This window comes from Bufo gargarizans, chromosome 1 (genome assembly GCF_014858855.1).
Source record: "Bufo gargarizans isolate SCDJY-AF-19 chromosome 1, ASM1485885v1, whole genome shotgun sequence".
NCBI classification, from domain to species: Eukaryota; Metazoa; Chordata; class Amphibia; order Anura; family Bufonidae; genus Bufo; species Bufo gargarizans.
In genome coordinates, this window is record NC_058080.1 from 535,854,089 (window position 1) to 535,868,403 (window position 14,315).

The 14,315-nt window shown below is 46.4% G+C and overlaps 2 protein-coding genes across 2 annotated transcripts; one reads left to right on the forward strand and one right to left on the reverse strand.

Moving 5' to 3' along the window:
* Positions 1 to 24: 24 nt before the first annotated feature.
* GATC (glutamyl-tRNA amidotransferase subunit C) lies at positions 25 to 3,760 on the forward strand. Its single transcript, XM_044275433.1, has 5 exons — positions 25 to 125; positions 202 to 249; positions 2,782 to 2,951; positions 3,028 to 3,131; positions 3,207 to 3,760. Exons 1-5 carry the CDS (start codon positions 39 to 41, stop codon positions 3,266 to 3,268), a joined length of 471 nt encoding a protein of 156 aa, XP_044131368.1. The 5' UTR covers positions 25 to 38; the 3' UTR covers positions 3,269 to 3,760.
* SRSF9 (serine and arginine rich splicing factor 9) lies at positions 3,340 to 14,067 on the reverse strand. The gene is made up of 4 exons (XM_044275432.1): positions 13,794 to 14,067; positions 13,453 to 13,622; positions 4,056 to 4,228; positions 3,340 to 3,967 (listed from the first exon to the last, which is right to left on the reverse strand). Exons 1-4 carry the CDS (start codon positions 13,988 to 13,990, stop codon positions 3,830 to 3,832), a joined length of 678 nt encoding a protein of 225 aa, XP_044131367.1. The 5' UTR covers positions 13,991 to 14,067; the 3' UTR covers positions 3,340 to 3,829.
* Positions 14,068 to 14,315: the final 248 nt, after the last annotated feature.

Sequence of the window (14,315 nt, forward strand, 5' to 3'; positions counted from 1 at the left end):
GACGGTCGCATTTGTTCTGACGTCACACGCACAGACAAATGCTTTTCAAAATGCTGCTGCAAATGGCAGCTATCCGCTACTGGCGGGCTGCGGAGTTCAGGCGGTTCCTGTCATTACAGAGTAAGGTATAAGCAATTTCGGGGTGCTAGCACTGGGAGGGGAGCAGAAGCCTGTGGTAACCCCATGACGTTTTCTTTTCAGGTACCACAGTGTCCGACATGGAGCATGGAACCTGACACAAACACCCAGGTAATCGGATCCGGGGCTCATCATTACTGGGTGACAGTAGCTTCAGTAGATGGTTTATTAATATAATGGACATATTAAAGGGGTATTCCGCTTATAACAAGTTATTTCCTGTCCACAGGATAGCTATCAGATTGGTGGGGATCTGACCAAACCGCCATGATCACGAGAATAGAGGCCCCGTACCCCAGAATTAAGTGCATGGTTGAGGATGTATTCATTCTCTGCTAGAAATAGTCAAGTCCTGTACTTGACTATCCCTGTCAGTTCCTTGGAGAATGAATGGCGCACATGCTCGTCCGCCGTTCATTTCGAGGTAAGTAGTCAGACCGCCACCTATCGAAGAGCTATCCTCTACTCTGTGTATAAGGACAACTTGCTAGAATTGTAATACCCCTTTAAGCCACATACTCTAACGCGTGGACATCACAGTGTACCATCTCTTATTTTCTGTATCACTTTGTCTAAACCTGCTGTTATCCTCTGGAATTCACTTACATGGGACTGTCTTACAAATCCGACGCAGTTGTACTAAAACAAAAAGGCAAAGCATGTGGATATACACGTCCCATCAATGTTTATCACTGGGAAGCTGGCACTTAAAGGGAACCTGTCCCTGGGATTTTGTGTATAGAGATGAGGACATGGCCGCTAGCACATCCACAATACCCAGTCCCCATAGCTCTGTGTGCTTTTGTGTAAAAAACAAACAAAAAAAAAACACGATTTGATAGATATGCAAATTAAGCTGAGATGAGTCCTGTCCCTGATTCATCTCGCGTACAGGACTCATCTTGGGTTAATTTGCATATGTATCAAGTTGTTTTTTTACACAATAAAAGCACACAGAGCTATGGGGACTGGGTATTGTGGATGTGCTAGCGGCCATCTAGCAACCCATGTCCTCAGGTCTATACACAAAATCCCGGTGACAGGTTCCCTTTAAGTGTCTGATCAGTGAATGCTCACGTATTAGCACTGCTGCTCAATGCCAGTGTATAGGACCCCCCCCCCCCCAATCAAGACACGTATCCCCTATCCTGGAGAGGTTTTTCATATTTGCATTACCAATAGGGTACAGCCACCCATAGCGAGTCAGCTAAGGATTTTCTAACCATAATCTGCAGTTTTTTAGCTGGTCTTCTGCTGCTTTCGGCCTTTGCATTTGACATTCTGCAGATTAAAGGTGTTATGCAGCCAGTACATACTGAAGGCCTACCTTCAGGACAGTGCATCAGTATCTGATCGGTGGGAGGGCGTCAGACCCCTGATCAGCTGTTTGAAGAGGAGGCGGCACTTGTTCAAGCGCCACTTCCTCTTCGAGATTCCACTGCCCATTGTCTCGAAGGCACAGTATAATTAAAAGGTGCTTGTTCCATTCGCTTCAACGGGATGAGCACTTGTAATTACATTGCGCCACCGCCAACGGGCGGTTTAATCTTACAGAGGAAGTTGAGCTCACACAAACAGCTAACTGATGGGGGTATCGGGAGACAGAGTCCTACCAATGAAATATTGACCTGTTTGAGGATAGGTCATCAATATGTACTGGTTACATAACCACTTTAGGCTACTTTCACATCAGTGTTTTTGCTGGATCTGGCAGGGTTCAGCAAAAACGCTTCTGTGATAATACAATCGGATCCATTCACAAAACACATAGCCAGTTGTATTATCGCTAAAAAACAAACAAGGCTCCATCTCTAAAACCATTGTAAGTGAATGAAGGACGGATCCATTTTCTTTCATGTCCAAGAAAACTGATCCGGAACCAATAACTTACATTGTATTTCATGCCGGATCAGTATCCCTGCTTGCAGCGGTTTTGTGTGGGAACACAACAAAACAGCATTCTGGTGCACTCAGTTCAGTCCACATTAATAGTGAAAGGGGACAAAACTGAAGTGTTTTCCTTCGGTATTGAGATCCTATGAGGGATCTCAATACCGGAAAGGAAAATGCAGATGTGAAAGTAGCCTTAGAAACCCACTGCGCAAGCCTATGTACATCCCACACCATGAGACGTCTGAAATGTCATCCACTTCCTGCAGTGTATACATCATGTAGCCCTGCCTAAATGGTACAAGTAAAGCTGCACCCAAGGTAAGTTACTCGCTGGTCCCAGAAAAATAGCAGATTTCTCAATTAAGAATAGATCAGGCATGCTCAACCTGCGGCCCTCCAGCTGTTGTACTACAACTCCCACAATGCTCTGCTGTAGGCTGTTCAGGCATGCTGGGAGTTGTAGTTTTGCAACAGCTGGAGGGCCGCAGGTTGAGCATGCCTGGAATAGATTATACACAGTGTGAGGAGGAGCAACTGTCATTCCGATCAAGTTCCTAACACTACAGTGGCCACTAATCCTAGGGCAAAATTTTACTGCACATTCTGCCGGAGAACGTACTGTACCTAAGTGGAGTTGTGACATCAACAATGTGAATGTGCTCAGGTTCATATTATACCATGCACATTACAGGTCACTTCAGACCTTATTGAACCTATAAAGCTATTAAAACTATATATATTTTTTTTTAGGATGGTCACGTGTCCGCAGAGGTAATTGATCACCTAGAGCGTTTGGCATTAGTTGACTTCCGCAACCAAGAAGGGGTAGAGCGCCTGGAGAGGGCAATTCAGTTTGCCGGTCAGCTGCACAATGTTAACACAGAAGGAGTCCAACCATTATCATCTGTGTTAGAGGACAGGTATGTTTTCAGAATGGTCTACCTCACCCCAAAAAACAAAAAAACACCACTCTAAATCCAGATACGTCTGTTGTAGAGCATTGTACATGAGAAGTGACACAGTCACAGCTGGGAACTGTACAGAACATCTACTGGAAAATGCACAGACTGTTGTGGAAGATTATTTTGTAGCCCCTCCAGGTATTTATTATATCTATACTTTTTACATTTGGAGATGTGTTCATTTTAAGCTAATATAATCTTATACATCAACAGGAAACATTCCTTTGCCACCGCCAGACCATATGTACCACTCCTCCAGCGACAATGGCGATTGATGACCCCCGGATGGTAACAAGCAACACCCCCCCCCCCCCCCCCCCCCAATTGCTAAAACAAAGAATGCAGCTCTAGGAAAACTCACTGTTTTATTAGGACAGCTACAGATGTTTATTTTATTCAACTGAAACACTTTCATAATAAAAGGAAACACATACAAACTTGATTGGGGATTAAAAGTTATTCCAAATAATATCATACTAACAAATTGGTTGGAGTAGGTCAATATAGAAGACAACCATGAACATTCCCTTATGTTTGTCTCAGCGCCAGAGCATTCCACCTTGTTATATCCCGTATACCTATGACTCACTGCACACCTATTCAAACATCAGATTAGGCACAATACTGTCTGTTGCCTGCTTAAAATATGACAGAAATTAAACCATAAATGTCTGATGCCAATAGCACACATCTCCTAAAATGGAAAAAAAAAAAAAAAAGTAATACGGGCAGAAAATAATGGTATAAAAGACATTTGATGAAATCCATCAGTCGTGGAATGTAAGAGCAGATGGTCTTCAGAATTAAATCCATAGAAAGTGTCCCTGCGTGGCAGCTCAGTACTGTCGGAAGGGGGAGGCATAACGGGGAGAACGACGACTTTGATAGGGGGAATCACGCCCTCTAGAGCGGGATCTGGATCGTGAATAGCTGGCATTTCTTTCTGCACAGACACGGATGTAGGAGGTTTCACCCTAAAAATGAAAACAATAAAATTAGGTTTGTCTACATTTCAGTGCATGCAGCGATTTACAATGTAACCATTTAGAGCCACCATCTTACTTCATGAGAACGAAACTTAGTGTCATCCAGTTTCCTCAACGCATACTCCATGTCTTCCTTGCGAATAAACTCCACAATCCCCATTCCATCTTTGTGTACATCGGCATAACAGACATCTCCAGCTTCCCTCATATGATCCTTAAGATCCTGCCAACTCCCAGATGGGGGAAGACCTGAAACAAAGTAAAAATTACATTATTTATATTAAGCCTTTAGAAAGTAACCGGGGAGGTTACAGTGGCTAAACACAAAGTCCATCAGAATGAGGTTCTACAATGTTACATGTTCCTACATGTGAATGAAGCAGTGATTGAGCATGAGCTGACGCTCCACTCATACTGTGAGGGACTGCTGAAGGCGGCCAAGCACAGCACCACACACTGGAGCGCTGCGTTGGAGGTCCAGAGGTCAGATCTCAAACACTTGTCCTCTATTCTGTACATAGGGAATAAGTGTTTATCTTAGGACAATCCCTTCAATTCAAGAATAAATTGAGTTGCAAATGGCTGGAGTAACATATACAGATTATCCAGCGCATCTATAAAAAGGATGGAGGTCTGCAAAAGGTCTTCACAGAGAAGATCCTACCAGTTTGTGTCTACAGCTCCCATGCAGACCTCTGGTTACTGCGCATACTCTATTCCCTGTGCTCAAACTTCTTGTTGAGCAGAAGAGCTACACTGGACTGCATGGAGAACATTGCTGCCTTCTGTCTGTGAAGGTTCTCATTTATCCAGGTCATGGTATATATCTGAAAAGAATAAATCAAGGCAACTGGACGTACTGTAGATTTCTTGAAAACGTTTTTACGTCCCAGAGAATCTTGTACAGTCACTCAGAACTGAGAAAGGAAGAAGTGAAACGTTTTCAAGAAATCTACAGTAAGTTCAGTTGCCTTGATTTATTCTTTAGATATTGCTGCCTTCTCATACACAATCAATGACCACCACATATGCAATAAAGGAGGACTTTTCAGGCCCTCCAAAGACAAATGTCACTGTGGATGTCCTGCCACCACTGGAATGCACATGAGAAGCAGCGGGAGACTGTGCCAAATGTTAAATCAGACTGTTGAAAATTGTATTTTTAATATAATAAAGGGGTTGTCTCACTTCAGCAAATATAATTTATCATGTAGAGAAAGTTAATATAAGGCACTTACTAATTTATTGTGATTATCCATATTACCGCCTTTCCTGACTGAATTCATTTTTCCATTACATCATACATTGGTCGCAATTGTGCAAACGACCACTCTGCAATCCAGCAGCCGTGCTTGCACACTATAGTAAAAAGCGTCGGCCTATGCGCACTCCTGGCCACCAAAGAGGCAGATGCACGGCCACCACTGATGGATTTACAGAGTGGTCATAACCCCTGGATACAAGCAGTGTATAATGTGATGGAAAAATGAATCAACTCCGCAGAGGAGGCAATATGGCAGGAATGGCCAACCTGTGGCTCTCCAGCTGGAGAGCCTCAGGTTGGCCATCCCTGCAATATGGATAATCACAATACATTAGTAACTGCCTTGTAATTATCTACATGATAAATGCAATTTGCTTAAGTGCGACAACCTCTAAGAACCAAGCTTATTGGTGGTGGCCCGACTCCCAGCATCCCCATCAAGCACTGCTGGCAGTAGCTAATGCATAGTGTAGTAGATGGAGCCAATTACTATCCACTTGAATGGGGCAGCGCTGCAGCAACCAACGATCCACTACACAGTGGATGGAGCTGTTCAGTTACCACACTGGAGCTATAATGGAGGGAGTCCGACCCCCTACCAATCTGATATGGAGGACATCCTAACGATAGGCCATTAATATATGAGGTCTAGGAATTGGTACACTTTTGCAATCAGACAGCCATAACTTTTTTTCTTCTTCATTGATATAGCTGTGTGAGGGCTTGTTTTTACGAGTGATGAGTTGCACTTTAATAGTATTAAATTTGGGGTACTTTTCTATAACCACATCTTATACCCAAAATTAAAAATAAATGTTGTTACATTCCAACAGCTGTAGCTTTTTTTTTCCCCCAGTTGATGTAGCTGTATAGGGGCTTGGTTGTTCTGCATTTTTTATGTTCAGGTTTAAGAGGAAGAGATACTACAGACCCCCGCACTCCAAAGGCAGAAAGCAGCTCTACACCACAATCACAAGAAAAAACCCTGGGGATGCCCTCCTACCAACAAAGCCTCAAATCAAAAGGGAACACTCGGCAACACAAAGCTTTTCAGCATGAGGGCTGCTGGTATCATTTGCATATAAATAAAAGGTGACTGCTATGCCTACTATCTTAAGGATTTACACTGCCCAACTGTTAAGGAATGAAGTTCATATGAACGCTGGTTTCAGATAATCTGCCTGTTTACAGGGGCCGCAGATCACCCCATGAATGGTTCACCCAACCAATGAGCATTTTGCTCAATCTCGTGGGTGTAAACAGCACTCTGCTGGCCAGAAACAATGAATCGGTTTAGGGATCACTGCATGTAAATGCAGCGCTTCACCTCCACTGACGAGCAAGTAGTTGTCAGGAAGGAACGCCTCCTTCCCGTTAATCGCCTGCTGCATTGGCCCGTGTAAACCCGCCTTTAGGCGAGACAGGCGTTTGTCATCCTAAGGCCTCTTGCCCACGAACGCATGACCTCCGAGATATACGGTCCGTGAGCGGGCCATATGTCCCGGAGCAGCATTGATGGAGCGCACAGCATCATAGATTACAGTGATGCTGTGCATGTCGGGCTGCCCACAGGACTATTGTCCTGCACTAAGGAGGATGAAGAGAGAACAGATTGTGACAACCCATGGTAAGTGTGGTCACCACAATCTGCCACAGTTTAGCTGCGCTGAAGCCGCTATTGGATTCCTGCTCCTTAGGCTGCTACTCATCATCCCAGCTTGCCTGTGCTGCAGTACCACTAGCAGGCACTGCTTCCCTACAGCACTGAAAAGAGGTGTCGAAAACCCCTTCAAAGAGGTCCTGTCACTCCTGACATGCCTGTTTTAATAGCTACTTGCATTCCCCATTGAATATTTCTTATGACTATGTTGTTCCATTCCTTTATTATTTCAACTAGAAGTTATGAATGAATTGCCAGCAGTCTGCATTAAGGGTACAGAGGGTAAATGACCCAATGTAGGATAGGCTGTGTCTTAGCCAACTAACTAGTAGCTCAGTGGTCTCAATAATTATTATATTGTGAACTAAGTGTGCCTTGTGAGATCTAATACGTAACCTTTATTAATCTCTTTAAAATAGACGAGACAGTGTTACTAAAACTCTTTCAGACGAACTTGTGTTTATAGCTCTTTGATAGAAGAGGATTAGAGTTAGGGTGAGAGACAAGTAGGCTTAGCTGTATAGCAAATACGGAGCATTATCTGCAGATCTCGCCCAAGAAGCAACCCCCACCGCTAACCGCCAAGCCCTAACTAGGGCAAAAGACCACAGAAATCCTCTTCTCCTATCAAAGAGCTATACACACAAGTGCATCTGAAAGAATTTTAGTAACACTCATCTATTTTAAAGAGATTAATAAAGGTTACGCATTATTAGATCTCACAAGGCACACTCAGTTAACGATATATTAAGGGTACAGAGGGGAGGTATCCAGTTGAGGGGGAATGTACTTGCACAGACTCACTCTATCCAATCAGTGCTGCCGTTTTCAGACTGTGCAGGCACCCCCCCCAATTTGTTCCCTCCCCTGTGTACCCTTACTGCAGACTGCTAGCAACTCATTCACAACTACTAGAAGTAATACAGGAATGGCACAAGATAGTCATAAGAAATATTAGATAGGGAATGCAAGTAGCTATTAAAACAAGCATGTCAGGAGCAGTGAGAGATCCTCTTTAAAGGGAACCTGTCACTGGGATTTTGTGTATAGAGCTGAGGACATGGGTTGCTAGATGGCCGCTAGCACATCCGCAATACCCAGTCCCCATAGCTCTGTGTGCTTTTGTGTAAAAAGAAAATAAAAACGATTTGATACATATGCAAATTAACCTGAGATGAGTCCAGCGTAAAGGAGCCCAGCACCCTCAGAATCTCCTCCTTGCTCCCCGACGTCAGAAAGCTAGAGCGCCGTAATCTCGCGATGCGAGATCTAGCGCATGCGAAGTTCGTTCCCCGAGGCTGATGCCAGCACAGGGAAGGAACACTGACAACACTGCACATGCGCTAAAAGCACACAGAGCTATGGGGACTGGGTATTGCGGATGTGCTAGCGGCCATCTAGCAACCCATGTCATTAGCTCTATACCCAAAATCCAGATGACTGTTTCCCTTTAAGGACTTGTCTCATGAAGAAAACGTATCCACTACACGATAGGGGTAAGTGTCCCATCGGTGGGGGTCTGATTCTTCGGGTCCCTGGCGAATAGAGTTGTACTGATACTTTGTTGCCCGGTTCGGTTTGGTACGGAGATCATCTGATGCTATGCTGCGCTTGTGACATGGGGGCTCTTCACACAGCCTGTGGAAGTCCTCCAAGCCACTGCTTAGCTGGGAGTTATAAAAGTAGATGGCAGAGCTCCAAAGAAGTCTGGAGGGATGCTGTTTAAGATGGGGCTGTATGTTACAGAAGACTAGAGGGAGGGAAGTGATTGTTTACATGGGTGTCATGGCTGCACATCTGTCATTGGAGCTGGGGAAAAGCACAGGAACTGCAAAAGCTGCAGGGGTGAGATCTCTATCCACTATCATGACTACCCTACTACTGATAACCGCTCTTGAGGGCTGCCATAGCACTTGTACTCAGACATTCCCATGGAGTGGACACATACATTTTTGCCACTCCATGCAAACGGGGTGCATACTCTTCTGTTCTCGTGATCTGTGGGGGCCCCTAGTGGCGTGACTCCCATCAATTAGACATTTGTCTTCATGGAGCAGCCCCTTTAAGCGTAAAAGGTATACAAGATGGGCACATTTTCTGCCCTATAATCACTAACAAGCGTAAGTGATCTGGCAGTCTAATACTGCCTCCGATTGCCCTATGGACAAGCTTTTGCTTGTTCATCGGGCTATTCAGACCTTTTATAGCCTGCTGAAATATCTGGAGTTGCCAGCTGCAGATTGTGCTGCGTGATCATTATCTGCTGCCGCCACACCGATGTCCTGCATGGGGACGAGTGATGGCATAGCCATCACTTCTTCCTATGCTGCGGGGTATGTAATTGCAGTGGTGGCCTCTGCCAGCAATCTGGCAACTGCTGAGAGGGAACGCTTCCTTCCCGCCAACTGCTTCCAGCATTGGGGTGTCTAATACACCCTTAAAGAGGACCTTTCACTGCTCCTGACATTCCTGTTTTAATAGCATAATGTATTCCCCATGTAATAATTCTGGAGCAGTTATTCTCATGGCTCTATGTTGTGCCATTCCTCTATTATTTGCACTATAAGCCATGAATGAATTGCTAGCAGTCTGCAGTACGGGTACAGAGGGGAGGTAACCAGTTGGGGGGGGGGGGCGTACCTGCACAGACTCACTATCCAATCAATCAGTGCTGCGCCCCCCCCCCCCCATTAGTTACCACCCCTCTGTACCCTTACTAAATGGCTAATATCAATTCATTCATAACTTCTAGTAGAAATAATACAGGAATGGCACAACATACAGACATAAGAATAGAGATTCTCCAGAATTGTTATTACATGGGGAGTAGATTATTAGACAGTTATCAGACATGTCAGGAGTGGTGAAAGGTCCTCTTTAAATCTTCCGATATGGATTAAAGATGACAAATTAACTAGTTTAGGCTACTTTCACACTAGCGTTCGGGCGGATCCGTTCTGAACGGATCCGCTCATATTAATGCAGACGGAGGCTCCGTTCAGTACGGATCCGTCTGCATTAATAACTTTAAAAAAAATTCGCAAGTGCGCAAGTAGCCTGCGCGGATCCGTTCAGACTTTCAATGTAAAGTCAATGGGGGACGGATCCGCTTGAAGATTGAGTCAATTGGTGACATCTTCAAGCGGATCCGTTCCCATTGACTTACATTGTAAGTCTGAACGGATCCGCACGCCTCCGCACGGCCAGGCGGACACCCGAACGCTGCAAGCAGCGTTCAGCTGTCCGCCTGTCCATGCGGAGGCTGAACGCCGCCAGACTGATGCAGTCTGAGCGGATCCGCTCCATTCAGACTGCATCAGGGCTGGACGGCTGCGTTCGGGTCCGCTCGTGAGCCCCTTCAAACGGAGCTCACGAGCGGACCGACGAACGCCAGTGTGAAAGTAGCCTTAATCAATCATAATATGGACTATAACTGTAAACAGGGCTCTAGATAGAGAAATTGGCTGCTTAGAACCACCACTAAAGGGTTAATAAACAGAAAAGTTTAAAGGTGTTAGCTGCTTTGTAGCTAAATTCCCACTCACCAGTGTGATATGAATTAAGCTTGCCATATGGCCTTACTGCAGCCCCTGGGTGGCAGTGTAAACAGGTACTGGCACTTCTGTCTTATGTGGGCATGAGCTGAAGGCAGCCAGTGCAGGGGCAGATACAAGATGTATATCGCTTTCCTCAAGATTCTGCATCTGTGCGGACCACTTTCAATGCACACATAGTGAAAGACAGACATGTCATTTTGGGAAGGCTACTGGTGTCAGTGCCTGTTTACACTGCTACCCATGGGTACAAGGGGGCAACTCCATGCAGCTATGGCAAGACCAGGGGCCATTAAACTCCAGTGGTGTTGTGTTACTGAATTTCAGGTACAATGTGATCAAACAGCTTTTCTAGGATTACAAAAAATAAATAAATGTCTTTCTACGCGTCCTATTGTGTCTTAGTCCCATTCACTTAAATAGGACTGAACCACAATAGACTCACAAACCATGGTTGTACGTTTTTGGGGAACAAGGCAGGCATGTTTTTGTAATCCAAGACATCACCTAAAAGAGCACCAGTTAGTGTACTGGATCTGTTGTACAATGGAGGTCATTTAAGGGGTTATCCGATATCTAAAACATCTACCCCCAATGCCCGGGCCTCTTGTATGGATTATACTTACCTGGTCCCCTGCACCCGGGTCGCTCCGGATGCCTGCACGACCGCCGCTCAGATCGAAACATCCAGCGACAGGGGTGCAGCCAATAGCAGGCCGCGACTGACTAGCTTCCAGGGCTCCACAGCTAGTCTGTTATTGGCTGCAACCCCCATCGCCGGATGGTTTGATCTGAGCAAGAGGGAGATGCAGCGGCGGCCGTGCCGGGGAGCAAGTATAATCCAGACAAGGGACCTGGGCATTAGATAAGCCCTTTAAAATGGTTGGCCAGGTTATATTACTAGCTGCATGGAGCTAGTAAAAAGCATTCTTAAACTATCAGCACTGACGTCCAATAGTTTAATATGAATAATTCGTGTTTACACACAGGTCCCCCTTGACCTGTCTGCTGATTGCCGTTGATGGAGGATGCCATCCATCAGCGGCCTCCGTTCACTTACACTGTGGACAGACTGCGCATGTGCCAGTTCCCCTGTCTCCAGTATAAGTGAATGGACGGAATCCTCTGGCAGTATATCAGTAGTAAGCAAGTAGCCTTGTAAAACATCTTCCAGACGAAAAAAAAGCACAAGTCCAGTTGCTCTTATTTATTCCTAATGATATGCCAGACTTGGATGACAGAGTATACCATGCCTAGGCTGATGGGGCCCCCGCCGATCAGTAGAACGGGTGCCCATGTTCCCCGTCTGTATGAAGCAACAGACTGGGAACATAGGCCTCCAGTGGTCAGACCACGGCAGACAATTACTCCCTAACTTGTCATGTGACAACCCCTTTAAAGGGGAGGCCCCAACAGATTAAACCCCCCTCTAAACAAGGACCCAGCTGATGGACTGCCTGCAGATATATGGTATTAGATGAATGGGCAAGCATGCGATTCATGCTCATGCCAAGCTCTGCTCATCATAGTCTCTCTCCGCTTGGCTAACAGAGGGGCGTCAATCATACAGCCCTAGTAGGGTACATTCACACCACAGAGAAAAAAAAAACTACTAAAAAAATAGTCAGTTTTTCCATGGCCATTTTGCATCAGTGTGCACATCCATTTTCTGACTGTATCGGCTATTCACTGCCATAAAAAAACTGATGAATTTTATAGGCTGTTTTTTAACCTTAACCCCTGCAGTCATCCAGTATACATACTGCCCCCCTTTGTGCCCATATCCTTTACCCCAGTTGTGCCCTCAGTAACCAGTGCTGAGCCATAAGAACAGCCTAAAACCACCATTATAGAACACTAACATCAGGATATTAGAATGCTACCTTATTGCTGTCCATCGCCATTTTCTCAGAAACACTTCTATTCAATATGATAATTAGATTCTATAGGTGCCCAGGGGCGGCGTTCATGCGTCCGGTGCCTAGGACCCTCTTTGCTTTTCATACAGACATGCCGCACCTGCGCACTTCATTCCCCATTATGGGTAGAGACACAAGAGCATTTAATGCGCATGTGCCGGCCCGTACATCCAGATCTAGCCGGCCTTGTGCCTCTGCCCATAACGGGGAATGAAGTGGGCAGGAGCGGCAAATCTGTTGAATGGCACTGGGTTTCTCACTAAGAGGCGGGCGTAATCAAAAGAACTTAGGACAGGCCATAGGGGTGAAAGGGGAGGGGTCTCGTATGAGAAGCCCCGAGGGGCCTTGGCACCGGCCGCATGAACGCCGCCCCTAGGCACCTATAGAAGCTAACATATTGAATAAGTCTTTTCTGAGAAAAACGGCAATGGACAGCAATATGGAAGGTAACATTCTAATATGGGGAATGTAATGGAGATTCTGATGGTAGGAAACAGCCAAAAATAGGACAAGCCATTTTTTATGGCTGCTTAAAAAAATAAAAAATAAACATATCCATAGAAAAATGGAGTAAGAGATTCCAGCAAGCCGCCAATGTTTAAAAAATATTGTTCTCTATTTCATAACTCAATGGTAATTTACACGTTTCGGCATACAGCCTTGGTCAATAGGACAATTGTCTTCTGACAAAGGCTGTATGCCGAAACGCGTAAATAACTCAATTAAATGGTAATGAAATAAAGAACAATATTTTTGAACAAACTGGCGGCTTGCTTTGCAAGGCTGGACACAGATTGCGGTCAGCTCCCGCCATGATGAATACGGTAGACTGCAGGAACGGGTCAGATCAGCCAAGACCCAACTTACAGAACCCAGAGAATTGCCATTAGGCAGGGGCCCAATTCCTATTAGTGTGCACACAACCTCTAGTTCTGCCATGGCGTGTCCTTTAAGAAAGTCAAGCAGGGAGGAGGTACTGCTCCCATCATCCTGGCGGTTGCTAAGGCCTTACACTTTCACTTTGCCTCACGTGTGATAGCGGCGCACAGTTCACACATGCAGCTCTGATGCGTTACCTGAGACGAGCACTCTGTATTCCGACCTCCGGGATGGGGGCCCGTTCCTCCCACGAGGTCCTCCGTAGCCGCCGCCCCCAGAACCCCGGTTTGATCGGGGGAACTCCACGCGCAACCGACAAGAACCGAACTCGTATCCGTTGCGTCCAAACACCGCGTCCTCCGCATCCCTGGAAGAAGAGAATAATGAGAGGCGATCACCGCACCCGCCCCATCCACCGTGCGCCTGACGCACAACAAAGCCCCCGCTCGGGCCTAGTGCCCGCAAGCCTCCCGCCTCCCCCCGAGACACGCGGTAAGGGCTCCCACGGTCTGAACACACCGCACAGGGCGCTACTCACCTCGGGTCCTGGAAGCTAATGAACGCGAACGGTGCAGCGCCGCTCCCCCCGCGATTCTTCAGCTCGATGGTACGGATCCGCCCGTATCGATGGAACAGCTCCTCCAGCTCCTTCTCCCGCACATCGGCCGGTAGATTACCCACATAAATCCGCCCATCTCCGGAACCCCGTGCGCTCTCCCGCTCCCAGCTAGACATCCTACCGCTTCCTGTGACCGGCCGCGCGGAGCACGGCGGGAGAGTACCGGAAGTACCTAGTAGCGGAAGTGGCCGCGGAAGCGCGCCTTAAAGAGGACGTCATAAGGAGGAAGCGCGCCCCAAAGAAATGATAATGTCCGCCGTGTACACGTCAGCCAAGCCGCAAAGTGAAGTCGTGAACTGGCGTCTCATTAACACACAAACAATGGAGTAATGGCGGGAGGCAGTGACTCTCAGGGCAATGAGTTATGTACTGGCGCCATGCTGCGCAGCCTCCGTGAGGTCGAGGCCTGCTGCAGTCACCAAACAGCGCCCCGTGCTGGCC

Coding starts and splice junctions, on each gene's coding strand:
- GATC (XM_044275433.1), top strand. CDS start 39: ATGCTTTTCAAAATGCTGCTGCAAATGGCAGCTATCCGCTACTGGCGG. Junction 2,952..3,027: donor TCATCTGTGTTAGAGGACAG/GTATGTTTTCAG, acceptor CGTCTGTTGTAG/AGCATTGTACATGAGAAGTG. Junction 3,132..3,206: donor TTATTTTGTAGCCCCTCCAG/GTATTTATTATA, acceptor ATACATCAACAG/GAAACATTCCTTTGCCACCG.
- SRSF9 (XM_044275432.1), bottom strand. CDS start 13,990: ATGTCTAGCTGGGAGCGGGAGAGCGCACGGGGTTCCGGAGATGGGCGG. Junction 13,623..13,793: donor ATTAGCTTCCAGGACCCGAG/GTGAGTAGCGCC, acceptor CTCTTCTTCCAG/GGATGCGGAGGACGCGGTGT. Junction 4,229..13,452: donor ATACAGAGTGCTCGTCTCAG/GTAACGCATCAG, acceptor ACTTTGTTTCAG/GTCTTCCCCCATCTGGGAGT.